At 50.8% G+C, this 13,284-nt stretch overlaps 3 protein-coding genes across 3 annotated transcripts; 2 read left to right on the top strand and 1 right to left on the bottom strand.

Annotated features, from left to right (window-relative positions):
* Positions 1–362: 362 nt before the first annotated feature.
* CORC01_00795 (uncharacterized protein) lies at positions 363–1,267 on the top strand (the record flags this gene model as incomplete). Its single annotated transcript, XM_022612451.1, has 2 exons — positions 363–603; positions 810–1,267. 2 exons carry the CDS (start codon positions 363–365, stop codon positions 1,265–1,267), a joined length of 699 nt encoding a protein of 232 aa, XP_022481068.1.
* A 104-nt stretch (positions 1,268–1,371) lies between these two features.
* Positions 1,372–7,093, bottom strand: CORC01_00794 (OPT oligopeptide transporter; the record flags this gene model as incomplete). Its single annotated transcript, XM_022612450.1, has 13 exons — positions 1,372–3,010; positions 3,941–4,197; positions 4,256–4,505; positions 4,571–4,747; positions 4,808–4,882; positions 4,939–5,039; positions 5,093–5,172; positions 5,227–5,904; positions 5,964–6,161; positions 6,219–6,732; positions 6,792–6,870; positions 6,928–6,971; positions 7,025–7,093. 13 exons carry the CDS (start codon positions 7,091–7,093, stop codon positions 1,372–1,374), a joined length of 4,161 nt encoding a protein of 1,386 aa, XP_022481067.1.
* Positions 7,094–8,667: 1,574 nt separating this feature from the next.
* On the top strand, positions 8,668–11,912 carry CORC01_00793 (amidohydrolase; the record flags this gene model as incomplete). The annotated part of the gene is made up of 6 exons (XM_022612449.1): positions 8,668–9,875; positions 9,938–10,055; positions 10,124–11,039; positions 11,092–11,237; positions 11,294–11,377; positions 11,448–11,912. The coding sequence occupies 6 exons, from the start codon at positions 8,668–8,670 to the stop codon at positions 11,910–11,912; spliced, it is 2,937 nt and encodes a 978-aa protein (XP_022481066.1).
* Positions 11,913–13,284: the final 1,372 nt, after the last annotated feature.

Raw genomic sequence — 13,284 nt, 5'->3', positions numbered from 1 at the left:
AATCAAGGAAGATCAATTGAGCGGCTGCAACTCAACTAATTCGGGAGAACGCAAGCTGCTGCCTCACTTTTTGGCTGCAGGGCTCGATAATATGGCATGATTGCTTGGGGGCAGATCCTTCGAGTGATTATAGCCGCCTAGTCGTACATAATTAGTTAGCGCTTACTCTCGCGCTCCAGGGTCGAACATTCGCCGCGACTCTTTCATGTATAGTTTCGATAAATGCTGCCAGGCCCCAAATGTCTCCCCCTTCCGTTATTCTAGATCGATTCGTTGGTCCCCATTCTCTAGGCAGATTGTGGACGGTGTCACCACATCACAATAGTCATTTTTGGCAAGCGATTATGGCATGATTCTCAACCATGGCGCTTCCTAGCCTGGTTTTCTTCCTCTGTTCACTTTTTGCAGCGTTCGTCGAAGCCGTAAATCGTTTCCGCCGGCCACCTGGCCCAGGTCTTGCCTCGGATTACCGAGACAACAATGTTTACACCACAGGAGATAACCTGGACCTCCACTGGGACATGGATTACGACTCCGCCAGGTTAATTCTATGGCAACAGTTAACAGTAGACGGCGCGTCGATGGACTACATTGACATAGCAAGTGAGTTGCACGATGATTCGGATTGAATGGAGAGAGACGGTCGAAACTTCAAGGAAGCTGGATGTTATGGAGAATTGCCATGACTGACGTGGAGTGCTTGAACTTAGCGAGCACCTCAGCAAAGTCACTGAACTGGGAAGTCTCCACGAAAGACTTTCACAATCCGAAATTAAGCAACATCTACTTCTTTGAGTAACTCGGTCCAGGCAAAGAACCGGCAAATTGGGCCGTGACGTGTCACTATTTCAACATCACCGAGGCCCCAGCAGCGCCCCAGCCAGGCAACACCACCGTAGCCCTGCCACCGCCGACATCAGAAGACAAAGGATTACCGGCGGGAGCAGCCGCAGGCATTGCCGTTGGAGTGACCTTTGCCGCGGTATTTGGCATCGGCGCGATCGCATGGCTTTTATGGCGTCGACAGCGGGCCAGGAGAGCTCCGACCTTGGCTGACAATGATATAAAAGCCAGCCGTGACGGGAGCCAGGGCCAAGGGTATCAGTATGCTTTGTCTACCCAATGGCAGCCGGAATTGCCGGCAGAAGGGCATGGCTTGTATGAAATCCATGCCACCAGCATGGACGTCAGATACGAGATGTCCTCCAATCAAGGCCAGGCAGGGGTCAGAGGCGACAGCCTAAGATTACTTTCAGACACGCGCTGAGTGTACTCGGCTCCTCGAACGAGGCGCTGATTGCATTGAGTCATGATAGTACAAAGGGTATCCGCAACTCTCCTCTCTCCAAGCTATTTGGAGCAGAGCCTTCTTTACTTCGCCAATTCGGTGGCCTTGGCGACACGTAATGTTAGAGGAATCGAAGTCCAAAAGCCGTTTTCCGCGTGAAATTTTCTTGCAAGCGTCTCCCGCTTGCCACCAGGCAAGATCCTTTGGATACTGAGAAGGATGTCTCCAGGTGGTTCTTCAGGCAACTCGATCCAAAGCTTGTGTATCCTTGGTGGCCCTGGCAAGATTGGGATGACAAAATCCGGGGACTCCCTTTTCTCATCAATGTCCCCTTCGTAAAGGCCCCGTTCTTCGAGGATCATCACCTCTTTTGCTATGCGCGCTGATAATACGGCATCCCAGATGCCTTCTTGCCGTTGAGAAGCCAGGAGAAGTTCCAACGACTGTCGTCTGATCCTGGGTACCCGACACTTGACGGCCGTGAAGAATAAAGGCGGGACAAGACCGGTTTCGAAGGCGTGCTCGGTTTGATGCTTACAATCCTCCGGCGACGAATCAGCAGCAGGGGTCGGTAAAGATGTAGATGACGCTGCGTCGAGAGTTGATCTCGCCGAGCTCACGACTGACGCAAAGTGACTCGTGTACAGGTCAAAGATGAGTTCGTTACCAGGGTTGAGAGAAGTGTTGGTGATGACGTATGCCATGGTGTGGTAAATCGGTAGCGGCCCGTAGGCGATCCTCTCGCGATCTGTTACAAAGTTCCACGTTCTTGCTTTGAACACATCAAAAGCTTGTATCCACGATTCAAGATCATTCCTAAGAGTCTGTTGTGTAGCGAGCAGCTCAAAGATATCGGCTGCATCCTCTGCAGGCCCAGTCGCGGCACCGTCTTTCTGGAGCTGGTATGCTCTCACCAAGAGGCCGTCGAGACTCTGGCTGGCGTCCCGGATTGACTGGAAGAGCTGAGGGAGTGGTGGCCATATAGAACTATGCTTCGTACCGGACCCTTGGTAGAACTCGTTTGTGAGAAGCGTTGCTTGGATATCAAGTCGGGGTATAACGTCGACGAACCACTCGTCCACTGGATCGCCCGAGGATGACGGAGCAGCTGATTTCAGCAAGCTTTCCAGAAGGTGGAGGCTATGTTTGAAGTGAACGAATCCCCTCTTGTATCGCCTCTCCATGAACTCCAAGCATACGTACACCGTGCAGACAACTAGGACGATGCGAATTGATTCTGTGCTTGGTATGCGGAGGTGCTTTTGTAAGTAGTAGATAGACTTATTGTAGTATTGCAAGCTGAGGTGTTCCTGGGAATCTGTAGGTGGCGAGCTTGATGGCTCCCGTTTGATTATGCACGTCTCTGTACTTGCGGTCTCATGAGCGGCGCTCAAGGCGAGGATTGCATAGAGTATAGCGGGCTCCGTTGAGCTGGATTGAAGCACCATGGTCTTCCAGAATGGCGAGTTGAAGACGCCGGGCAGCTGGCTCATAGTCCGGTTCACGAACCATTCGAAGTGAAGTCTGCCTGTCGAGCTCAGCCCCGCTAAGCCGGCATGCGTGTCACATCGCGGCGGGGATGAGGTTTGCATGAGTAGTAGAGAGGGTCTGCGGGCCGCTGAGCCGCCGCCGCCTTCACCGCCGTAGCCATCGCAGACCTTGCCTGTGATGCTGCACCGTCGACAAGCTGGTCTTGCCTCGTCACACTTGGCTCTCCGGGCCCTGAAGATCAGGTCAGTCCGAGGCCCTCTACATCATCCTATGTACATGTGGTATCGTGACGGGATGTTCGGACATACCTGCAAGGTGCGCAGCTCCTTTTGGCTGGGGCGGATGGCCGAGACTTGGATCCGGAGGTACCGGGTGGAGAACAGCCACTCATGGCAACGAACTGTAACAAGACTTTACAGTCCGCCGGACAGGCCCGGCTCTTATAAAGGGGACTCTGGGGGCGCGGCAATGGCGCGCGGTGCAGATTATCGAATGCGAACTGCTGCTGCTGCTTTTCTGCCGGCAGTATGGGGAGGGTGGAGCTAAACAACACCTTGGCCAGACCCGTTCGAGTCGACCCCGAGGTATTGTGAATCGAGGAGAAGAGGGGGCTGACGTCAAAGGAGGTATGCCACGGCCCAAACTAACTTTACAAGAAACTAGTAGCCGGTTGCCGTTCACCAGTGCTGATTGGCGGTGACAAATAGAGTTTCATCCTCCCCCGGTGTGGTCAATGGCCAGGGTCAAAGTGTAATCTCGCCAGAGGGCTGAGCTTTCGGTGAGCTGACCGAGTCATAGCGTAATTGTTGTTGAGGCTTCGACGCCTCACCGCCTGCAAGCCGCATGGGCCTCGTATATGGCAGGTCTCGTATTGTTGAAGGATGCTGTCACTTTGTCGTTCATGTATCTCCCTTGAAGAACGAAAAGCTTTGACAATGTGAATGGGACGATGCGATTCTCTCAAGCTTTCAAGTTTCGAGCGCATTACTCGTATGTCGATGATATGCTGTATCACCGTAATCTGGTACACATGATGCTGATGCAGATGCCCGTCAAAAGTTTGCTCCTTACGTTACGTTACATCTTGCATTATCATATCCGAAAATAAATTTAATTTGATTATTTTAACGGGCGTAAGTCCCGACACGTGGGCCAAAGTACTCGCCCTTGGGCAGCTTGAGCAGCGTGCAAGCAGTAGATTCGCATCCGCTCTCCGAGTCGTTGCCCCACCAGTTGATTTCAAACCCGTGATAGCTCACGGCGAAGAAGATGATGACGCCAGCAATAGCAATGGCTGTCGAGAAAGCCGCCGACAAGACATAGTTGTACTTGGACCAGAACGCAAGGTAGCGTTGGCGGAGATACACCATGCTCAACCAACCCGGTAGGACGGCCGGCCACATGTAAGCAATATTGTACTAGATTTGATGTTAGCCACTGAGGTCAGTACGAGACAGAGTCCTAGATCGAGCTTACAGGAGACCAGCTGATGCCGCCGCTGAGAATCATCACTGGGTGGATCTTGGCGAACCAGTGGGTACGGGGGAACTTTCGCTGGAAATAGTAGAAGATGAACGGAAGTGCAAATCCGACCGGGAAAGCCGAGAGGAGGGCTGTGTAGATACCACCAGAGCCAAAGACCTTTTTTGCGCCCAAGCTACCGAACAGGACGGCAGCGGTAAAATACGTGTTTACACCTGGGCAGGTAAAACGATCCTTTTGGTTGCTGAAATTAGACATTCATGTTAGTCGTAGAAACGTAGCTGAAGCAAGATTGTAGGTTATACTGACGTTGAGCAAAGGTCGGGGATGTTGCTAATCTGGAAGTTCATGACGCCAGTGCAGACAAACGCCGAGACAAATACGGCAACAACTTGGGCGGCGAATGTGTGCCTCTGGGGGATCTTGAGGTAATGTGCAAGCTTCAAGTCATTAGCAAAGTCAAGAGCATGAGCCGTAGTGACATAGCTGGAAGTCTAGTAAGTGACTTAAGATCAAGCCAAGAAAAAGCACGGATATTCCACTCACCCGAAGCATTTGAAGAAGTTCATAGCTAGAGCATTGCCAGGTTCCCAGGCACCTCCAATGAATTCGGCAAGAACGCTGTTCAGTGTCAACCGGACGCACTTTGCTACAGATGACCTCAATGTGTTACTTACTTGAATTCGACTTCCATACCGGTAGTTGCAAAGATGATGCCAGTTGGAATGACGAAAACTAAGGCGAGTGCAATGCCGAAGAATACAACACCGACGCTGGTCTAGGAAATGTCAGTCACTCCAGTCATCACTGACTGCTTACGGTTTTACTTACCTCGGTTGACCAAGCAGCAACAGCAGCAACGCCAAAAGCAATGGCGGCCAAATTCAGAATAAGATACCACCACTCGGGAACTGAGATCATTATTGGTACTATTCTGTCACTCGCATGAGCTACTATGGACACACCTTCAGAGTAGTTGGACATCAACCTCGTATGAACATCTTTGAAGTCACTCGACGCTTCTTTCCTGAAGCTGCACCACAAGCTCCGGAATCCAAGTGCAATGTCGTGGCGATGGTAGAGGATAGCGTAGGAAACCGTCGCGGCATATACGGCGAAGAAGTAGTAGTACATGGTGATACTGCTGGCGGCGAGATACACTGGAGAGTATGTCTGGTACTTAGCCTCGTCAAGCCATCCCCGACCATCCAAGATCTTTGAAACATTATACGAGCCACCAAAGTGATTGTACATCAGGTTCGAGTTGATGGGGAGATAGGCCGTGTTGTACGCATTGGTCCAGTAAAGACCGATGATTGTGATACCACCTAGAAACACGCCGATGAAAGTATTGAGAGTGACGCGGAAAGGGACCACAAGAGGCTGCACGACATGGGTGGCGACGTTCCAGTCGAAGGTGGGAATGGGGTTGAAGCCGAGACCCTTGTTGACGCCGGTGATGGCGGCAAGGGTGAAGTTGTTGGGAGCGATCCAGGCGATCCAGTTGAACAGGGATAGAGCGCCGAAAATGTAGTCGGGGAACCAAAACCAGACGAACATAGCACCGAAGGCAGCCATGAAGAAGCGGTACCGTGACATGTTGTAGATTTTCTTGAAAGGGCCGGGTACTGGATGGTTTGCCTCTGCAAGAGTTGTTAACGACTCAGTCCATCTCAAATGTTGTCTTATGTTAATGGTTTACCATTGTGCAGAGAGCTATTCAGAGCGATAGTGACAAGAGATGCCGGCCACAGGCAGAAAGATGGATAGACCAAGAATCTTCTGCATAGACCGGCCAGTCCGAAGCCCATCAGATTGGTCGAGAGAGCCAGCAAGATCTGGTAGCTAAATGGCTTGGCGTACTTCTGGCCGAAGTAACGATCCATCCACTGGGTAAAGACTAAGATGCCATTCAGCTATGGGTAGCTCAGCTGGTATCTAGGCGAGGACAACTCACTAATGTATTTCGAACTCGGCAGAGTCTTTCCCACACTAGCCATAATCGAGATGAGCATGTGCTCTTTCTTATTGAATGGTCCAGGATTGAGGCTGTGTCGAATCCCGAACAACGTGAAACCGATGTCAGGAAGCCATTTCTCGGCAGCCTTGCCAACTGGATAGGCGAGCAGTTGGACGACTTCAGCCCGCAAAGTGATTGAGGGCTGACGCACGCTAAAAAGCTGATTGATGAAGGCGATGAAGACGACAAAGAAGAGGCCGATAGTCCAGGCGCGAATCGTAGCCACAGGCATACTTGGATCATCATGGGGGTCGACCACGGCGCGAACCTCGGCATAGGGACTGTTGTTCGTCAACAGAGCGACCTCAATCTTTGCTTCGGAGATCTCGCGGCTGTGCGAGTCCGGATTGGTAAAAGCGTCATCATTGGCGAGAAACTCTTTCAGGCGCTCCAGGGCTCCCGCTGGGAAGTTGGGGTCAAGGCCATGTTGATTTACCAGCCTCTCGGCAGACTTTGAGAGATTTGTTAAATATTCTTGGCGTGAAGCAGCAGTACGAAAAGATGACATACTTCTTTGACTTCCTCGAGGGAGAGTGCGCGGGAAAGTTCTCTAGCCTCGAGGACCTCTTCGGGGGTTGCGTTGAGTTGTCTGGCCGTTGTCAGCTCCCCGAGCAAATCGGGTCAAAAAGCACCGTGAAGTCAATACCTCGCTACTTCGTCGATGGAAACTTTCTCATCAAAACTATCTCTCTGTGAGGGTGTCAGGTTGAGTAATCGGTATGGTCTGTCAAACGAGGTCTAACCTGAGGGGCTTCGCTGACTGGTGTGACAGCATCGATAGTGTCTCCTGTCTTCTCGTTGATTGAAACCATACTGATTTGCAAGAGGAGCGGACGACTTGTGGTATATCCGCAAGTCTTGATGTTGAGGGTAGATGGGTCGCTTGAGGAAAACAACTGGTGGCATAGCGGAACCGAAGAGATCAGGGCAGCTTGTCTTTATCGTCTTCCCGCCGCAGAGTTCAACCTTGAAATGCGTGAACCGTGTGTCATAAGAAGGTCGCCAAGGCCAATAACGGGTGGCGTCAATGTCAGGGCTCCTTGCGTTGCGTGGGTGTCTTGCAAACACCGAAAGAGTATTTTTGGAATACCGATAGTCCCACTGTTGGCCTAGGGTAGCGGGGTTGTTCAACACCCTCCGGATCTCATTGCTAGAAGAAGAGTCTAGGAACGCGGCCGGCTAGGGATTCCCAAACAGCTTGCATACAGAGAAAGAGATGGGTCGGAGGAGATGACCCAAATGTCATCTAGTATTGAGATCCCTGCCCAATCGAATCCGCGATTACAGTCTTGCACCATATCGTAGAAGGATTAGGGATTCTGCGAGATGCTCGCTTTCGGCTTCCCTCTCTGTCCTGTCATCGGCTGTTATCATCGGCTCCGGTGTAGCCATGTCCTTTACGCACCGGTAAGCTTAATTGGTTCTGTCTTCCCGCTTTAAACTCCCGTTTCACACCAGACTACCGGGATTCGGCAGGGAAAAGGCCAGCGGGAAGTGGTTGGGCATCTCGTGGCGTCATTGGAGCCAAGAATGGGGGCTGCGGCAAAGGCGACCACAAGACGTAGTTGGGCAAGCGTCCGGGCTGCCTGCAGATATCAACCTCCTTTTTGATACAGAGATGGGTAGATGTGGCGTTACCTGCAGTTGATTATCGGAGCCAGGCCGACTGCACGACAGTGAAAGTCGGGCAAAGGCCGAAGCTGAAGAGAAAGTCGAGAATAGCATTCTCAGGGCTTCGTAAGAAACAAGCTGTCAGGTGCAAGTATTCAGTGTTTGTAACGAATTTCAGCTCGCCAAGTGCACCTTTGGCTTTGGCATCAATTGTAGTTGTCACAACCTTGTCATATTACTATGGGAAGCGTTGACTTGAATAGTCGCTGATCGAAATTAGAATATAATTACTGGTAGCTCGTTGGTTTCCCAGAGCTGAGAAGTTTCCCCGTTCACAACTTGCCGCTTCCATGGAAAAGTTTGGCGAAATCCAAAACCCCTACACCTGGAGCTTCATGTGGTCGAAGATGAACAGACCCCAATCACTGCATCTCGAGTCCGCCATCCAAAAGATAGTCATCTCAATTTCCACGAGCGGGATAGGGTCACTCGAATCATGCAAGCAAAGCATCAAAGTGGGCCTGCTTCAGCTGACGTGCTTTAACTCCACGTTGACGCCTCTGGGAATACAGAGCTGCCAAGCCTTAACCCCAACCATCCCGAGGTCAGGACAAGCTGCTCCGATCGCAATCAGTCAGGCTGTCGAAAGAGACGTTCACACAAAGAGTCTAAGTGTCTGTATTGCTCAATTTGATCAAAAACAAATCGTTCTAGACCTATTCATTCGTGTGATCGAGCAGAAACACCCTTCTCATCATCAAAGGGCTAAGTCGCGATGGGTGCAAATAATGAGGAGTTATTCGACCCGAGCCCCCCTCCGTATCAGCCTCAACCACCGACTCGGCGCTTTCTGCTTCGGAGACGAAGAGGCCGTCTGATCACTCTCGTAGGACTTGTCGCTTTTGTCCTATTCTTATCTCATTACGGCAATGCTGTCGACAGGCCATCGTTCAACCAATCAGAGCAATTTGCCAGAGGCTTGAGCAAATGCGGCGAGAATACTCAGAATAGGTTGCGACGCTTGAGTCGAGAGTCGCCCTCTGCGAATCGGTCAAATCCACGCTGGAACTCGAAAGTGGGACAGCAACACGCCATCGGATTCCGTAACGCAACCCTCTTCGATGGGGAGAAAGTTCTTGCGGCGACCGTTGATATTCTTTTTGGGCAGGGAGTGATCAAGTCGGTGTCGAGAACCCAGGATGAAATAGCGTTCCCTAGCGATACAGTTGTGTACGATATCAAGGGAAGATTTGTCACACCGGGACTTGTCGATATTCATTCTCATCATCTGGAACTCCCCTTCTCCTCGGTCTCAGCGATCGCCGACGTGAACGAGAAGCCCGGCCTTGGTCCCATCACTCCTTTTGTCCGGGCAATCGACGGCTTCAAGCCATATGATCCTGCGATCAAGATCATCGCGTCGGGTGGCGTCACGTCCTCTTTGAATTTGCCAGGCTCCGGCAACATCATCGGTGGTCAAGGGTACTTGGTGAAGAATTTGCCGCTCCCTGGAGAAAATGGGGAACCAGTCGTCGAAGAACTGCTGCTCGAGCATGGAATCCTTGAGAAGGATCGTCAGCGGTATCTCAAGATGGCCTGCGGCGAAAACCCGAAACATCTGTATGGGCATACCCGACTCGGCAATGTTTGGCTCTTGAGACAACATTTGGAGAAGGCCCAGAAGCTCAAGGACAAGCAGGAAGCTTGGTGTCAAAGCGCCGAAAGCCTTCAATCGGGCAGTCTGCTCAAGGGAAGGCGGGTGTCCCGGTTCGTGGACGAGGAAGGTCAGCGGCCGGAAGACTTGGAGCTGGAGGCGACGGTAGCGTTGCTCAGGGGCGAGTTCAACGTCAACATTCACTGTTATGAACCTGAAGACTTTGAGCGCATGTTGGATGTGCTACACGAGTTTGGGGTTCACCCACAGGCTTTCCATCATGCCCTCGAAGCTTGGCAAGTCCCCGAATTTCTCAAGCAGCAGGAAGAGTATGCGAACCCATTCACATGCGTTCTTCTCGGTGAATATGATATGTACTTACATCTATCAGGAACATTACGATTGCCACTTTCGCCGAAAACTCGTTGTTTAAGCACGAAGCTTACGGAGCCAATCTCCGGGGCCCCAAGATCCTCGATGATCATGGAATTCGCGTTGTTTTGAAGTCGGTAAGCCTCTACAACAGTCAAATTTTCCCTGTAAGCTTCGAGTATCGAGTTAATGTGTGTTATTATAGGATCATACCGGTGAAAGCAATCACGCCAAATATCTCATGTACCAAGCCGCGATCTCTCACTCATTTGGCTTATCAAAAGACAAGGCGCTACAGTCCGTCACGTCGGTCCCTGCACAATCTATCTATCAAGGTCACCGCATTGGTTTCGTCCGACCTGGATATGATGCTGACTTGGTGATCTGGGATTCTCATCCCCTTTCGGTTGGCGCTACTACCGTTCAGGTATTTGTCGACGGCAGGGGGGTTCTCGATACCAACGGCTCGCTTCAGTCCTTGGAAGCACAAGATTTGCCTTCTGATATTTCCTCGCCAAAGCCTCGTCCGTATGTCTTGCAGGAGAAGAAGCGAGTTGTTTGTGACAATGCTTCGGTACCCGGAGCAAACATCTTCTTCACCGGTATCAAGAGCTCTTTATTGGAGAAAGTGGCCTTCAGGATTGGCTCAGCCGTCAATGGGGGAGATGAAATCGCCCTGACGGTTTCCAACGGTCAGATAACATGTCTAGATGCCAAGTCAAAGTGCTTATCGGCCCTTGGTCATGACAATTTCCACGTGATTGAACTTGCCAACGGGTACATAACACCCGGTCTGGTCGCGTTCGGCAACACCATCGGCATCCTCGACATTGCCTCTGAACCAGCGACAGGTGACGGATCTCCGGGGCAGAAGGCCAACGCGTTGGATGAGCAAAAGCACTTGCATTTTGCAAAGTATGGTGTCCATTTCGGTGGGAGAGGCTTCGGCAGGGCGAGGATCGGCGGTGTCACGAAGGCAATCACGGCCCCGATCTTTGGAGGTGGCGTTCTGCAGGGAGTAAGTGTCGGCTTGCGAACAAGTGAGAATGCCAATGTTCTGGGAGGGGGGATCTGGAAGGATGAAGTAGCACTTCACTTTGCTATTGGCCAAGAAGCCAAAGGTCAGTTACTCGCCCGTTCATCAATTCTTTTCCGCCGCTGATTAGACCTTAGGTGATGATACGCCGACCGTGTCCTCCGGCGTCGAAAGATTGCGTCAAATCCTTCTTGAAGGTCAAAATGCAGACCAGAAGCTAGGTAGCGTGTACTTGCGCGCCACCAAAGGGTATCTCTCTGTAGTCGTCTATACAGTGAACGAGGTTCGTGATATATGGTTTGGCTGGTGAAATAATGAGTAGGTGTTGACGGGTAGCAGGATGATATCTCACAGGTTGTTCTTCTGAAGCGAGAATTTCCCGCGGTGAAGTTCGTCATCTTCGGCGGCCACGGAGCACCATTGGTAAGTCGTCTTGAGTATTTTTTTTTTTTTCATTTTTTCAAAAAGACACAGCTGACTCAATGAAACTTAGGTCGCAAAGGAGCTCAGCGACGCTCAGATCCCCGTCATTCTTACCGGCAATCGCGGTGCGCCCGACAAATGGGAAAAGAAGTCCAGCTTCGCTGGTCCTCCCATCTCACCGAGCCCTGCCCAAGTACTCATTGATGCTGGTGTCCTTATCGCGCTTGCCGTCAGAGGCGACTCCAAGGTCCATGGCCTGGCTCAAGAGGCGCAGTGGGCGGCAAAGTTTGCTGGATTGACAGAAAAAGAGGCTATCAAGCTGGTGTCGACCAACTTTGACGAAATACTTGGGCTCAACAGCGCGACTCGTGTCTCGGGTGAATCTGGCGACGTTCTGGCTGAGAAGACTTATTCCGGCGACTTTGTTGTCTGGGACGGAAACCCTCTGAATGGTGAGGGAAGTGTTGTATTGGCTGTTCAAAGTGACGGGAAGATTGGGGACTGCTGGCCGGATGTCGAAGGGGCTGTTCTCTGACACCAAAGCTGAAGATCAAAATAGTTTCGATAAGGTGAGTATGGCAAGATTTGGAAAGGTGAAGTTGTTTATGGAAAAGTTCCCGAGAAGAGCTGAGGGGAAAGGAGGAGTCGCCACAAACGTTCACTTCTCTTTAGGGGCAGTAATTGGTTAACGCGGAAGAATCAAAACTGACATGTGTTACTGAAAATGATGTCTTTATCTACCTTACACGTTTTTCCAATCTGTGATTGTCCTTCGAGCTTCATCCGATGACTCGCTATACAGCGCTTATTGGAACATTTTATGATCTGGTAGTGGTCAAAATTTTAATTTTTAGCTTGTGTAATATAAATCATATCAAGCAAAACTTAAATGATGTCAATCACGGCTATTTCATCGAGATGAAGTAATATTGATATGTGTGACACACTTTAGAGCATGAGCCCTCTCATGTACATGTCAAACGGATGGATTGAAGATATACGTGGAATTAGTAGTTCCTGTTCCTGGAAGGTGCCTTATCAACCTTTAAGGTGGAGTTCTCTCGTTGCTCGGTACGCGGAATACTTCGTTTTGTTTATAGATGTGTATTCTTCGCGTCCGCGTATCCACGCGCCTCCATCTATGCCCGTCCGCCCCTTCCGACCTTCAGAGTTTGTCTTTCTTTCATTTTCCACCCTCACCAAGTGAACCGTCCTGGATAAGTAACAATTTATCTTGGGGTTCCCACAGATAACAACCCGTGGCCTCTGGCCCTTTCTTGCTGTGGATTTTGAGCTCATCACGTATTTTGTTTCCGGTATTTACGGACCTTCCTGTGGACCCATTTTCCATCTTATTCACACCAAATCTTCTGGTCCTCTACGGCGTCTTGGAGAAACCTCATCACGCTAATTTGTGGACGCGCACAGAACTTTGCCCTCTTGCCACTTTCTCACCATTACCTGGACGCTTTACCGCAAAGGATCATCCCTATACGAGTCACTCGTAGGTCCTAACATCTCATCATTTGATCTGATATCTCGTGGTCTAACCCAAAAGAACACAGCAATCCCTTGAAACTTCACATGTAAGGACAAGCAGCGACCCAGCCACCGAGACGGGTTCGCAATCCCAGGATGCAGAACAGACGTCGACGCCTGAGAGGACCTTCCACCAATTCACAATGCTACCAAACGAGATCTAAATATCCATCACCGAGGCTGTGATGAGCGATCACTACAGCCATTCAATCTCCAGTGGAATGATTAGCACGTGTCCCAACCTCAAATGGGGATGTGAGCGTCAGCGCAAAGCGTCGGCTACTCTCGCCAACCTATGCTTGGTCTCAAAGCATACAAAGACTCTGGCGTAGCCTGTGCTCTATAGGCATTTCTGTCTGATGCAATTA

The sequence above is a fragment of the Colletotrichum orchidophilum genome, assembly GCF_001831195.1.
Source record: "Colletotrichum orchidophilum strain IMI 309357 chromosome Unknown Scaffold_4.1, whole genome shotgun sequence".
Taxonomy (NCBI): domain Eukaryota; kingdom Fungi; phylum Ascomycota; class Sordariomycetes; order Glomerellales; family Glomerellaceae; genus Colletotrichum; species Colletotrichum orchidophilum.
Note: the sequence above shows the minus strand (reverse complement) of the source record. Positions and strands in the feature narration are given on the sequence as shown.